At 48.6% G+C, this 14,247-nt stretch overlaps 2 protein-coding genes across 2 annotated transcripts in view; both read right to left on the reverse strand.

Annotated features, from left to right (window-relative positions):
• Positions 1-14,247, reverse strand: part of LHFPL2 (LHFPL tetraspan subfamily member 2) — a 134,832-nt gene that overhangs the window by 60,542 nt on the left and 60,043 nt on the right. The window lies entirely within an intron of this gene.
• The window catches only part of LOC118656070 (ADP-ribosylation factor-like protein 2), a 66,717-nt gene continuing 60,032 nt past the window's right edge, over positions 7,563-14,247 (reverse strand). Inside the window, 1 exon segment of the mRNA XM_036308835.1 lies at positions 7,563-10,709. Within this exon segment, the coding sequence (XP_036164728.1) occupies positions 10,150-10,671 (522 nt within the window). The 5' untranslated portion in view covers positions 10,672-10,709 and the 3' untranslated portion in view covers positions 7,563-10,149.

Genomic DNA, 14,247 nt, shown 5'->3' on the forward strand with positions numbered 1-14,247 from the left:
TGCGCGCACACACACCCCCGTTTCCTTATCTCAGACAAAACAATCTTTTTTTTGCATTGATGTTGTACCAGCAAAGTGTTAAGCAATGTAACAAACATAATACACGCCATGCCCATCGATATGCATTCCCTTGTGTGCTAAGAGACATGTTTCATGCTTGACTAAACTATGAAATGGAACTGTTCCAGTTCTCTTTGGTAATGTCTGAACCATACCCGGGACAGTAAATGAAAAGGGACAGAACTGGGTCACTGTCCTGTTTGTTTCCTTAAAGAGGGATTGGTGACAATCTCTGTGCTGCAGCCTTTTATCTGCCAACGCTGCAAAACTGATGGGAGAAACATGATGCGTCTTTCCCAAAATAATGGTTTCCATTCGAGTTCCTCCTTTCAGTTCTAAACGATCATAGCCCTTGGCCATAGCCCTTGGCCTCAGCTGTCCTTGGTGGGAACCATGCTGGCCTCACAGTCTCAGTCTTTGGAAAGTGGAAGGGTCACGGGAGGGAACTGGTGGGGAGGAGGGGCTGGCGGGAGGAGGACCACGCCTGCCATGTGTAGTCTCCCTGAGATGGGGAGGAAGTGGAGGTGTTTGGGATCATTCCTGGCACCTGTGTTCTGTGGCGTGGATTTAAGCATCCTGTCGCTGCTGCCCCTCCATAACCAGCTTCGACTTCTACGTGGCACATTACAGCAGCTACGAAGTTCACTATTTAATAGCAGAGCTGGGCAACAGGTCCTCCTGCCTGAGAGTCAGACAGTGCTCCCCTTGAAGTGCTCTCTGGGGCTGATCTGGAACCACCTGCTTGTCTGAATAAACCACAGGCCCTGCCAGCAGCACTGCCTTGTTATGGGGACACAGAACTGTCCTCCCACAACCTTGGCCTTTAGCAACAAGGAAACCCCAAGGTCTGTGATCTCCTGTGTCTTTGGTGAGGGAACAATGCTGGCCTCTGGCATTGCCAGAGGAAATCATGGAAGGTTTAGAGCAGAGCCTGAGGTCTCCAAGAGGGAAACGGGAATGAATATTAGCAGTAGGAACAAAGCACAGAAAACCCCTTACCTCCCACTGAGAGGAAGCGGGTCTCCTGATTAACTGCTTGATACATCACCAGTGAGTGGCTGCCCCACCTCCCCACCACCACCTCCCCACCATCCATCACCCCGCCTGCTCCAGACCTGCACGGTGCTGCTCTCAGCACCGACTCTAAATCAGCTGCCTGGAAAGGAGTCTAGCCGACCTCTCAGCTGGCGAGTAGTGAAGGTGGGAGAGGTGAAACATCTGGGGAACCGGAGGGAGGGGGAGAACGTGGGGACAGCATCCTCCAAGCACTTATTGATAAAATCTGAACTGACCGGAGGCCCAAGGGCCTTAGGAGCACTTTCTTTACATCTCTCGCCCACTCCTGAGGCCTCCTGCCCACGCCCAAGGCAGCCAGAGTGCAGCAGCCGTGAGGCCTGGGGCCGCCGTGGAGGTTACAGTGCTCGTATTTCACATGTGCTGTGGCTTGTAGAAGCCACTTCACATTTACTGCCGTGTGGAAAACATAAAGGCAGCCACGGCCTGTCACACTCGGTGGCGGGCTCGTGGCCGAGCCAGTCACAGAGTCCTCAGGGAGGGAGGCAGGGGTCCCTTTCATAAACTCTTGCAGTGAAGTGTGTGACGGCCCCAGCACCTGATAAATCAGTTACTGAAACAGATCCCGGCCTTCCGGTGGCTGGGGATCCAGTAACACTCCAAAGGGGGGCACGTAAAAAAGAAACCCATAAAGTAATACTGTGCTGCAGAACCCACACAAAAGAGAACTTTCAGTTCAGACGTGCATGGCAGGAAAATGGTGATCATTAAGGCCGCGGCGAGTGCGTGCCTACCTGCTTAGCGGGGGCAGCTGTCAGCTGTGCCCACCTCGCCCACAGGCGGCAGAAACCAGAACCGTTGAGGCTGTTAAACTAAAGAAAATAAAAAGCATCTCCATGTAAAAAATATATTTCTGTAGTAGAAATAACATTAGAATGCTTTGAGTTTGAGTTATGACGAGGGTCCACTTTAAGAGGAAAGCCATTTGTAATTCTAGAACCCTTAAATTGCAGAAACTTAATAGCTCTGTGACCTTTGTAGTTGTCTTTTAGAAAAAAAAAACCCCACAAAAAACATTGAAGTCAAGGTTTTTGTCCAGCTACCTTCACATCCTCGGGAAATACTCTGCAGCGTGGTGTGAGGGCTCTGATTCGCCATCAGGAAGAGAAAAGCTAACAGCCTCCCAGGGGCCTCGTGTTACCCAGGGCTCGCGCTCTCCAGCAGGGTCCCGGGGGAGGCGCGCTCTGTTGGAATGGGAAACGTGCTGTGGCCCAGGCAGGAGGATGCCCAAACACCCATTTTTACAGCGCTGCCAAGCCCTTGTCCTAGTCCCACCGGAATCTACTAGCAAAGGCGCTTGCGAATGGTTTCCGGGGACTTCCAGGAATCGCCTGCTGGCTCCTCCCTGCTGCGGCCAGTGTTTGGGAGGCAGCGGACACGCTGAGCCTGTCCTGCTGCTCTCGGAGCTCCAGCCAAGTGGACCTCCTGCACGTGCTCACCTCCTCACTCCTTCTCACCTCCACCTGTCCTCCAGGGTCGAGTGCGGACGCCACCTCGTCCATGGAAGCCTTTCCCTCTAGGCTACTCCCCACTGAGGACCGCGCCTTTACCTGTGCCCTTCAGCGTGCAGCACTTCCCACAGCACAGGCCTGAAGAGCACGTCATTCCCCCTTATTAGACAGTCCCCACACTCCTCGGGCTCCGCCTCGCCCATCACACTGTCACATCCCCACCGGGATGCGCGCTCCGTATCTGCTCCGAAAGTGCCGATGGGCACCTCCCAGAGCTCTGCCCTGCCCATGGGAGGGAGTGTGTGTCCTGGGCAGCACTGGATGGCGGTCTCCCATCCTTCCTGCTGAGCTCTCTGGGTTTCCCACTTTCTCTGCTGCCGTTCTGAGAGGGCAGAGCATGGCAGGACAGTCATGCCCTCAGCCCTGTCCCTGAGATACAATCCTAGACTGGGGGCCTGGCCTCCTGGGTGCAGCGGGAGAAGGCAAGGAGACCTGGTTGCTGCACAGGCCCCAGAAGCACAGTAGCCCAGGGAGGCCACGGTGGGGCTGAAGAGTCTTTCCTCAGCCAGTCAAGTCGCCTTCAGGTACCCAGCCAAGGACTGTAGGAAACAGGGAGATCTGTGCACAGTGACAACGAGGACAAAATATCAGGGGGCCAGGGCAAGACATAAAGCCACCGTTACAGGCAAACTGGAGGCAGAGAAGGTGACTTGGGAGGCGTGGCAGGAGCCTGCCTTAGAGGACCTGCTGCTTCATCTGCTGCTTCCATTTCTAATTTCCTTATATTCAGGAAAGCATTTGGGCATGTGATATTGGCATAAAATCATTTTGTACATTTTCCTGAATATAAGGAAATTAGAAATGGAAGCAGCAGATGAAGCCAAATGCTGGCTGCAGACCCACTTCCAGTGGCCAGGCAGGTGGGAGGGGCAGGCTGCAAGCACTCCCTCTGGGCTGTTGTGAGGGGCTGGAACCTAAGCATGGCTGACCTACCTAGGACCAGGATGGGGGGCTGAGGGTGGCTGATCAAAGTCACTGACCAGCCCGCAGTGCCAGGATAGCCATGAGAAAGAGATGCTTGACTTGCCGATGGAGAGCCTCCCAGCTCTCTGAGCACCCAGGCTGCTGCAGACAGTAAACCCCACGAGAGCAGGAACTGTGTGTCTCCCCTACTTGCTATCATAACCTGCACAGAGCAGGTGTCCAATACCTCCCTGCTACGTGACACCTCAGAAGGTAAAACAGCTCAGATCTTTGGTTGGGAATCATCAGAGGGAGCACATTTTAAACACAATGTGCGAAGGGCAAACCGGCCTGGTCCATTCCTGATGCAGGAGGGGATGAGGTGGGCATATATAAACTCTAAATCAAAATCGAGCGTTGCTTCCTTATAGGCCCACCATTTTTACAAGAAAAACTTAGCCAGGAAAACATCAGTTGTGATTTTAGTCGATAGGATTAATATGTATTATTGGTCTGCATCCTCAAGTTGCCGATGTGCAGATGTGGTGAGGATCCACAGCCTTGCTGACTGCAGCAGTTTTAAAGGTGCTTGTTCTGGCAAGGTCAGGCCACCTTGGCGTGAAAGCCAGGCCAAGGGCAGAAAAGCATGCCAGTGAGTCTTGGGCCATTTTCTTGTGCGCACGGATGTGCATACGCGCATGCACACACACACACGCACATGCACACACACACAACAAAACACAAAAACAAAAATACAACCAATGGAAGAAACTGTTTTGGCAGGCATTGAGCTGCGTCTTGGTCTGCTTTTCAATAACTGGGTCAGAATCTAAACTTTTCTTTCTTTTCTTTTCTAAAAGAAAACATTCCCTAACCAAAATATGGAATTCATCTGCATTGTAATCCCAAGTGGAGAGCAGACTCATTTCCTCTTGATCTGTTTCACTTACTCCCACTCGATCTTGTTTCTCATGGACAATGAATGGAAACACTCCCCTGTAGGAATTTCAACCGCCCTCTCTGAGACAGATGTTTTGGAAACCACTGACAAGCCGCCTGTCACTCTAAGGCCAATCACACACACTTCCAGCCAGTTGGGTTTGAGGTGTTTCTGCACAACCATCTCTACTATGACCTGTACAGTCTTAGCTATCTGCCACCTCAGATCGGATAAGTATCTGCAATTGAGCAACGTTTTCTCCATGTTCCCTTTCACCAACACAGGCCTCCCTGGGAGGTCACATCTAAGGCTCTATCTCAGCAACGGCATCATCATCTGCTGAAGAATCAAGAATGGGCTTTTTCAGGCGTGTCTCTGTAAAGACCTAGCACAGTCAAGTCCTTCAATGAAATGGTTACTTTCAGGAAGTGAGCTGGGCACCTGGGAAAGAAAATGAACTTTTATAAGCCACTGGGGCAGTGTTCATAAATTTCAGCTGGGCAAATGGGGCCCTCCTGGCTTGAAAGAATTATTACTCAGTACTTCCTAAGCACCCACATAAGTTCATGTTTCTCCCTGAGGGCCTCACTCGCTCCAGAAGAGAAACGTACGACCAGCTTTAGTCTTGTTTAAAATGGGTGTGATGCATGGAGGCAGATCATTCGAGCCACCTGGATGTGCTGTGAAATAGTTTCTCAAACAGTTCCAGCTTTTCCAAATGCACCTATAAAAACAAAACTAAACGCCTGCTCAATTCACTCTTTAGCAGATCTACTTGGCTCCATATGAGTCAACAACACAGCAGAGAGAAGTTTCAGCAGAAACTTCCGGTGAATGACAAGAATAGGACTAGGTTCACATGCATCTGAAGGGGCATGAACCAAGTCAAGAGCAGACCCTCAAGAGAGACCCCTCCTTACCCAGCCTTTGCTAAGTAAGGCCATTATACAGAGGATGAGTTGGAGAAGCTAAGGCAAAATCAGAAGAACACTCAACATTTAAAAACTTAAAACCTGTGCAAAGGTTATTCTCATGTGCCTTAGCAATGGACTTCAAGACTTCTATTTTCCACTGCACCAATACAACTCGACTCGGGAGCCACTAAATCCAGGCACAGACATACTCCCAGAGCTGCACATGCCTGTAGTGTTAGTACACACTGCTGAGGTTAGCCTATCACCTCCTTTTCTCTACATTCTTTTTTCTATCAATGAGATCATTTACATGTAATACTAAATTTCAACTTTATATGGAGCAATCTTTGAGTGGAATGACCATTAAGTTGTAACTACAATAAGACATTTTCTCAAACTAGGTATCTTTAGGTAGTCCATTTACCAAAACCATTGGGGGTGGGGGCTGGGGGTAGGGGGAGAGAATACCCACACAGAGACAAAATTAAAAGGGATTAACAGAGAACATCAATACAGAACATTTAACCAGAATAGGACCAAATGACCTATCTCCAGCTCCATCACTGTATTAGCTGTGTGTCCTTGGGCAAATTACTCAATCTCTGAGCCTCAGTTTCCTAATGTGTGAGATGGGAATAATAACAGAACCTGCATTTCCTAGCATGGACCATGCACCTGAGGCATAGTGCTCAGCAAACGAAAAGCTCTCAATAAATGGTCGCCTTTATCACGTGATTCTCAGTAACCTCAACTCCAGGACTTGCTGGTGCTGCCGCAAACAACACAGTCTGGCAGAGTCACCTGCATCAATGACCAGAATTGGCCTCTTGTTCACCTTGCCACTCAGAGGTCACTGTCTGCATGTTCCGTTTATACTGACTAAGAGTTTCCTGATGACATAGCAGTCACACCGTAACATCTATTTGTTTAGCTCTTTGCTTTTTGCTGCTTCCAAATGCCTGTGGATTGATCTATGTGGATCCTAGAAATGTAATCGTTAGTTGCTTGGCTAAGGAGGCTTCTCTCTGTGTTTGTTTTTACTAGAAGTCAGTCCTCTGAACCTGCGGTTTGCAAACTTTCTTTCTGAGCATGGAACACTATCAAACAGGATCTGACAAGCAACTCCAGTTCTGCATATGAAACAGATAAAAGCGGAGCTGTGCCGACTATAAAACAAAGGGTTGACAAGGGCCACCTTGATCCCACCACGCCAGGCAGCCCCTAAAATGCCCCTAGGAACTGTAGCATTCTGTGGAGCATGCTCAGAAAACACTGACCTAAATGGCTCTCCCAATCTGGATCTGGCCACATGGCCTGAACTTGAGTCTCACTGGTGAGCTCCTGCCTTTCATCTCCTAGCTTCATCAGGAACAACAGTCAGAGGCCCACAAACCACGATCCCTTGCTCACTGGCGTTCCTAGCGTGGCTGTGGTCAGTGCAGATACCCAGACCCTGATTTTCTTTGTTTACTGACTGAACACTGAGTTACAGCAACTCCCCCCGCAAAATGCCCCGGGACCACAGTGTTTACATGGCTGTGCCCACCGGTGTGCAGGATGCATGATATCATTATTACTGGCTTCTGGAGAAGCCATGTTCCACTTACAGTTCTCTGCACCCATTAGGCCATGCCATGCAAACCAAGCTCAAGGCAAAGACTCAAAAGAATTTTTCAAATAATTATCCATGAAAATGCCGTTCCTCTGGTGAAATACACGCTCCTTACAGTGCTTATGAAGCACCAGCAGTTTCCACACATATGAAATGTTCCAGGGACAAAAAATTAGAGAGAAATCCGGACCAGGGGATCAGAACACTGGAGCAGCTGGGCAAAGTCATCTCTGCAGAAAGCCCCAGACAAGGAAGCAGGCCCCTCCTCCCTGTTTAATTGCTGCTCAGCGGAAGCATGACATCGACTTAACTGTGGGAAGGCGAGAGGCAGAGGGGGGCTTGTTCAGGGTGGTCTGAGGGAGACCAGCCAGGAGTGATGGGGCTGGAGCCAACCAACCAAAGATCCCAACCAATCGTGAGGAACACAGTTCCCTCCCCAGAAAAAGCCGTTTCGCCTCCCGGGGGACCGGCTGGAAGTCATTTGGAAACAGACTTTACAAAGCGCTCCAGAGTTTCCCAGGGGAGCGATTGGCCGTGATGAAGGGGAGGCTTCACGACCAAGTGGGTCTTGTCCAGCTCCAACTCCCATGATTTCTGGAGCCTTCTGCTTCTTCCCAGATCACAGTGGCCAGTCCGGCCGAAGCATGACCGTGAGGATCTTCCGGTCTGAGCATTTTAAGGCCTGGGTGTAGCTATGGACATGGCTCTGAGGCCTCCCAGCTGCGGCAGAGGAGCCCGAAGTCCCAGCATGTGAACAGCCCCACCTGGACTTGGGGTGTTGAGAAGATGGAGGGTGTAGTGTCCCTGGACGTGGTGCTGCCAGGCCCAGGCACTCAGCAATCAGGGCTCAGCAAGGAGCACGGCCCGAAGCCCCTCACCAGGGGGCTGCTGAAAACGTGTCCCTTTCAACATCTGCTCATCAGATTTGCTCTTAGGAAGCAATAATAATTAAAGCTACCCTACGATGGGAACACGGGCAAGTCTCACATCCCACAGCTGGCCGGCGAGTGGAGCAGGTGGGCCACACCTGAAGCTGTGTCTGCTTCAATCTAATCATTAAGCAGAAAGAATGAAGCCCCAGTGACACTGGTCACCTTCAGATAGCTGTCGCCAGCCCTCAGCACGATGTCGCTGAGCGCAGGTGGGAGGGACAGCTTCTCCACCGGCTCCTGAGCCAGCACTGGCACGACCCTCACCCGACCCCTCAGGCTGCAATTAGGCGCCATTTTCTGATGCTGTTCATCACGTGCCAAACACATTATGTTCTTGTTAACTGTTCACTTGCCTCAGGTTTCTGGAAAATTCCTGTCCAGAAATTTCGTTGTAAGCCAGAAGAGCCTCATGGAAAGTATCTGATTAAACATCCATTTTTTTTTTCTTATTTCAGAGTTTTTGTTGGGTGCGACTGCTTAAGTTACTATATCCGTTAACTATTGTTGTGTAACGAAGCTCCTCAAAATTTAGTCAGCTGGCGAAGGTTTCATTCACATGCCTGGCGATTGACACTGCCTGGCGAGGGGCCACCACAGCGCTCCTCCTCTTGCCGATGAGAGCCTCGGGGAGTTCCAACAGGGCGAGGCAGACGCTGACAGACCTCTTGGGGTCAAGGCTCTGGCACTCACTTGTGCTGCGTCTATCACTCCAAGCAAGTCAGAAGGCCTACCCAGACTCCAAGGGCAGGAAAGCACAGCTCCAGCTCTGGGTGGGAAGAGCCAAGTGGATGTGTGGCCTTTGTAAATCTACCACATGTCAGCATCTCCCCAGAGTGACATACAGAATACATGCTAAGATTCACTCTGACTAAACTTCCCAAGTTTAAAATTCAGTGTAAGTAACATAACCAATAGCAGAACAGGAGGCCAAAAGCTATCCTTCCGCAAGGGGCTGACAAACCACTAAAGAACCACGATTTCTTAACCTGCCTATTTGGCCACCAATCTGTACCCTCCCACACAATTTTCTGCTGAATCAGAAAGAAAAAGCTCACCCATCCTCAAAACCAGGTTCTCCATCGAAAGCTCTCAATAGCTATGATATGGGGGCGGGGGGGAATGATCTAATGCTCTGGTGGGAGCATAATGGTCCCAGTGGAGAGTGAAGAGTCACGTGGGATGGGCAGAGTCAAGTCAGCGTTTAGGGCAGTTATGACAAGAGCACTCACAAGACAGGAACAGCAAAAGCGTCTCCTCCAATTCAAGGATGAGACCCCCGTCTCAGCCCCTGCACGTGGAGAAGAGCACCAGTGCACAGCGAAGGCATGCTGCAACACTGGATGCTACACACAAAACGAAAAAACAAGCCATGTACGTTTTCTATTTGCTCTTGTACTGGGGAGAGTGACTGACAAGGGGTAGACAAAAGCATCTATGGATCTGGTTGCTGTAACTGGTTCTCACAATTGATTGTTCTTACACTCATTTTATTCAAGGACAGAGATTCTCCCAAAGATACACAGCAAATCAGGGGCCAATTTACTACATTAGAATCAAGATAGCCCAGCATTTCTTTATTTGGTGTCAAATACTTTTAAGTCTTCATCTTATGCCATGAAGTCATCAGGGAAACATTTCCTTGGAAGCCTGAATGCAGTTTCAAAGGATGGGATAAGAGTGTATCTGCAGAGGAATGGGGAATTCCATGACAGAAAAACAGTCCCTGGGTGATAAAAGAGGAAGTGGAAATTCCTAAGGCAGAAAGAATCATGAGTGCACCACACAGGTTCTACAAGCTCCATTCATCATCCTGCACCTATGTTGTTTCTACAATGGCAGGATGTTTGGTGGGAACTTGAACATGAGCCAATAGAAATGGTATCCATTTTTTTTTTCTGGACAAGGAACAGTTTATTCTCACAGCCGAGCAAAGGGTGAGGCCCAGCCCTGATAGCAGCAGAGGCAGCCCCCGCCCAGCCCCAGCCCTGCAGGTGGGCTGGCTGGGTCAGCAGCCAGGGTGGCAGCCCGCCTGCCATGGGAGCGGGGCTGGTCATAGAGCAGCAGTGGTCAGCAGCAGGTCATAAAGGGAGACAGGAAGTGTTCGTTGGGCTGGCTGATTCCCACCCACCACGGGTGGTGCTTGGTGAGTGCCTGGGTGGGTGGGTAGGGGAGCAGACTGCAAGGTAGGGGCACCTGGCGTGGCTCAGTCAGCCATGAAGATGAGGCGGGAAAGGTCATCCAGGAGCCAGTCGATGCTGGGCAGCAGGTTATCCCTGGTGCCAGTGCTGCAGCCCTGGATGCACCAGTAGTGGCTGCAGACAGAGTCCAGCTCCAGGGCCTCACGAGTGGCATTAGAAGACAGTGCTCCGGGCCGGTCCTGCCTGTTAGCCAAGATGAGGATGCCTCCAGCCAGGGGCTCCTGCTAGCAGTTCTATATGCGCCGGCAGTCGGTGCTGCCCACCACCCAGACAAGAACTACTGCTCTCAGTAGCTCTTTCTGCCAGTAGGACCACAGGGACTCCTGCACAACATCCCAGATGTTCTTGAATCCCCGGTGCTCCAGGGTCTTGATGCTGAAGCCCAGTGTCTGGGAGGTGTTGTCGATGTCTTCCCCGCTGAACTTCTTGAAGATGGTTGTTTTGCCAGAGTTGTCCAGGCCGAGCATGAGCAATCGAAGCTCCCACTCTTTCTGCTTCATCTTCTTCAAGATGGTCAGAAGGTTCATGGTCCCCAGAGCCCCCTCCCAGCTGCCATTTCTTCCACCTTTTGACATTAATGTGGGAGAGACGGTGACAGCAGGGGCAAGGCCCTCACGACTTCCACAAGCGGACTTCTCCCACCGGCCTTACAACCTCACTACACTGGTATTTCAGTCACATCAAACTACTCATGGCCTCCTGAGCTGGCTCTGCACTTTCAGGCCCTTACCTTTGCCAACCCTCCTCTCTGCCTGGACTTCCTTTCTCCTCCTTCATCCCTTAGTGAAAACTAGTCATTCTTAAAGCCCAAGTCAAATGTCTCAGTTCTGGATGCCTTCCCCAAATGGCATAATTGTTCCTTTCTTTGTTCCCATAAAATCCTATTCTTTGTTGCCAGCATCACACAATAGGTCTCAATGATTACGTATCTGATAGCTTCGAGATCTTATCCCCTCATCCCCTAAAGGACACTAACAGCACAGTCAACAGGACAGTAGGACACCTTTTCCATGTTAAGATATGTCATCAAGACTGTTGTGTGAGTATAACAAAAGGGAACATCAAAATGCATATAGCGGAGAAAGTCCACGAACAGCACTGGATTCTACCTTCTTTCTTTCCCCAGGAATTTCTCAAACTAATGAAGGTGGCTCTGTTCAGACTTGGCTGGCCACAGATTTCCCTCAGATTTTTGTTTTCTTCCAGATCTGAGTGTATGGAAAAAATCTCGTAATTTCCTTATAGGCCGAGTTATAATTCCGTAGGCTGGTTAGCAGTGAGGAAACCTCAACTATAAGGAGCCTAACAATCCAGTTGTCCGATTTGTTACTCTAATGGCCTATCGGTGTTTGCTACCAAGGCACGAGAAACAACATCAAGACGCCTCTCAGAGACTCTCCCTATATCTTCCCTTCCCAGTATCAGGGTCAGGATCAGTAGTATCAAATTCTCAATAGCTTTTAAATTCACTCTGACTTCTAGCAGGTACTGATGTAATTTAAGTACACACTGCTAACAAACTGCACATGCTTTGTATCTGACCCTCTGAGCTGCCTCTAAAGTGAACTTGTTAAAAACGTAGAGCAGTGCACTCAGCAGGCACTGCCAGTGCCTACCAATGTCCCCTCAGCTCCCACTCCAGTACATGCAGCAAGCACCCAGGCCCTCCGCCTGCAGACCCTCTACCTGCAGGAGCACACCTTCAGGGCTGGCCTCAAGAGCAGACGTCAGTCAGTGGCAGATGTGAGTTGGAGGAGACATACCCCAGCTTGTCAGCTCCTCAGAGGGGATGATTCTAAAGGCTGTTTCATGGAATTCACCAGGGACTGAGCAACCCGTTCAAACACATCCCTTCATTGGCTCTCTTCTCTCCATATCCCAATCCCTATTCCTTCAATGGTTGCCAGGATTACTCCCTAATAACTACTTGTGCTTAGATCCTTATCGTAGAATCTGTTTTGGGGGAAACCCAGTCTAGGAAAAGTACCAACAGTAAAACCACTTGATACTGATAAGGGAAGGCAGACCCATGGGGACACCTATATTCAGGTGCAGTAAACATACACAGTAAATAAAACACGGTCACAGCATATTCATGCAGAAGAACCTTTCTGTGTCATAGTCATAATGAGCCTGAAAGGCTCAGGAAGCAAACTGAGCTGTCTTAAATCTCTGGGAGTTAGTGTGTCATATGTGTTCTAAAAATGGATTGAATTTCATTGGTTGTTTCCAACTTCCATGGTCTTAAATTTCCCTTTATTCTTCCCAGCACCATATTTCCCATAACCCCTGAAGAAATGTACCCCTGGGGAAGGATATTTCGCAATCTTAATAAAGTCTTTCAATCCTTGGGAGACAATTCACCATATTTTCATTCTCAAAAATATTAATTCTACTCCCTGAAAGAATCTTATGAAAATATTTGTATTCCTTGCCCGAGTTCCCTGGGAGGTGAAGTTGAAAAGCTAGCTAATAAAGAATAATTCTAGCCAGGAGGAGGAACGGGTTCATTTTGGGGCACACTGCATTAGAAGTGCCAGTGGGACACCAGGGGACGACCACCACTGGGCAGTTGGCTATGTGGGTCTGCAGCCTGGGGGAGAGTTTGGTCTGGGGAGGTCTGGGCTGTGGGTGGCAGCTGGAGTCCCGGAGTGGACTAGATAACTTGGAGAAGGCAAGGAGCTAAAGGAGAAGAGGGTCAAGGAAACAACGACTAAGAGGCCGGCAAGAAAAGTCAGCCAAGCAGTGTGACAAGAAACATTAGAAGAGAAGCAGGTAAGATTCACTTCATGGGGTCAGTGAACACTTTATTATGAGCCAGCATATTGTGTTTATTATTAGTATTCTGTCAACAGGAGTTATATCATGTCTGCCCTGGACAGGCAAAGGGGAAACAGAAGTACTAGGGCAGGATGCAGGGTGAGATCATAAATCAGCTGTCATAAATGACAATCTCACCTGAAAAGGAGGACACAATCACAAAAGAGAAAATATAAATGGCTATTCTACTTATGAAAAGCATTCAATTTCATTAGTAACAAAAACAGTAAGAATTAAAATGAGATGCCATTCTCACTTCCCAAATTGTCAAAGATTTAAGGATCCGATGATCTTTAGGGTGGGATAAAAGAAAACTCTTAGACTGCCAATGGGAGCCCAACTTGCCTAGATATACAGTATTTTAAAAACTGAACAGATGTCTGTAAAAGGATATTCAAAGTTTATATTTAATGGTTTAAAATAAATCAGAAAACAACTTAGTTGTCAAAAATAGAAGGTTCAAATGATTTAAATATGTACCATAAGATAGAATATCCAACCATCAAAATGCTTTTTTTTAACAAGAAACTTTTAACGATATGGGGAAATTTCATGCCATATTAAACAAAACAAAAAAATAACTGAACATAAAATTGTATACAGACTAAGCGCTCAACTATGTGAAGAAAGGAATGTACACCTGAGGGCAGGTGAAAAACCATCTTTGCTTTGAGATGTGCAGATATCAATACTGCAAGCATGAAAGAGAATATACAGCAGCTAAAGAAAACTGTAACTCCTAGGGGTTTGCCCCAGTGGCTTTCTCTGCAACTACCTTCTTAGCAAAATGCCTGGCAATTTCTAGAATAGACTTTAACTGTACCTGATGTGGTTGTAAATGGCCAATAAACTAGTTACCATGACCTTGAATAATGAGACAGAATCCAAGAAAGCAGTTGACCACAGGGTGACTGTCTTTCCAATCCATAGCCACTGCATGAATATAAGGGAGGTAGAGGGAATGAACTGAATTGCAACTGAGTCAGGTATGCAGTTTGAAAATGAAGCAAGAAGGGAGAAATGTGGTGGTGAGGAAACAAGAAAGAAACCAGCTCTTTCAGATTAGTCACACTAGATGTCTAAAGTGGATTTTCAGTCCTATTTGCCTTCATTACTTGAAAGAGATGACCTAAGCTGTGAGTTAATGACAGGAAGTGTCCATTTCCTAACACAACTTGGCTGTGTGCATAGAATAATTTGGATCAAAATCAGGTACATTTCCAAGTCCATCTGAGCTTGCCAAGTAGCTTTAAGAGTTTCTCATAGGCTGTTCTGGGCTGGTA

This window comes from Myotis myotis, unplaced genomic scaffold, assembly GCF_014108235.1.
Source record: "Myotis myotis isolate mMyoMyo1 unplaced genomic scaffold, mMyoMyo1.p scaffold_m19_p_5, whole genome shotgun sequence".
Lineage (NCBI taxonomy): Eukaryota > Metazoa > Chordata > Mammalia > Chiroptera > Vespertilionidae > Myotis > Myotis myotis.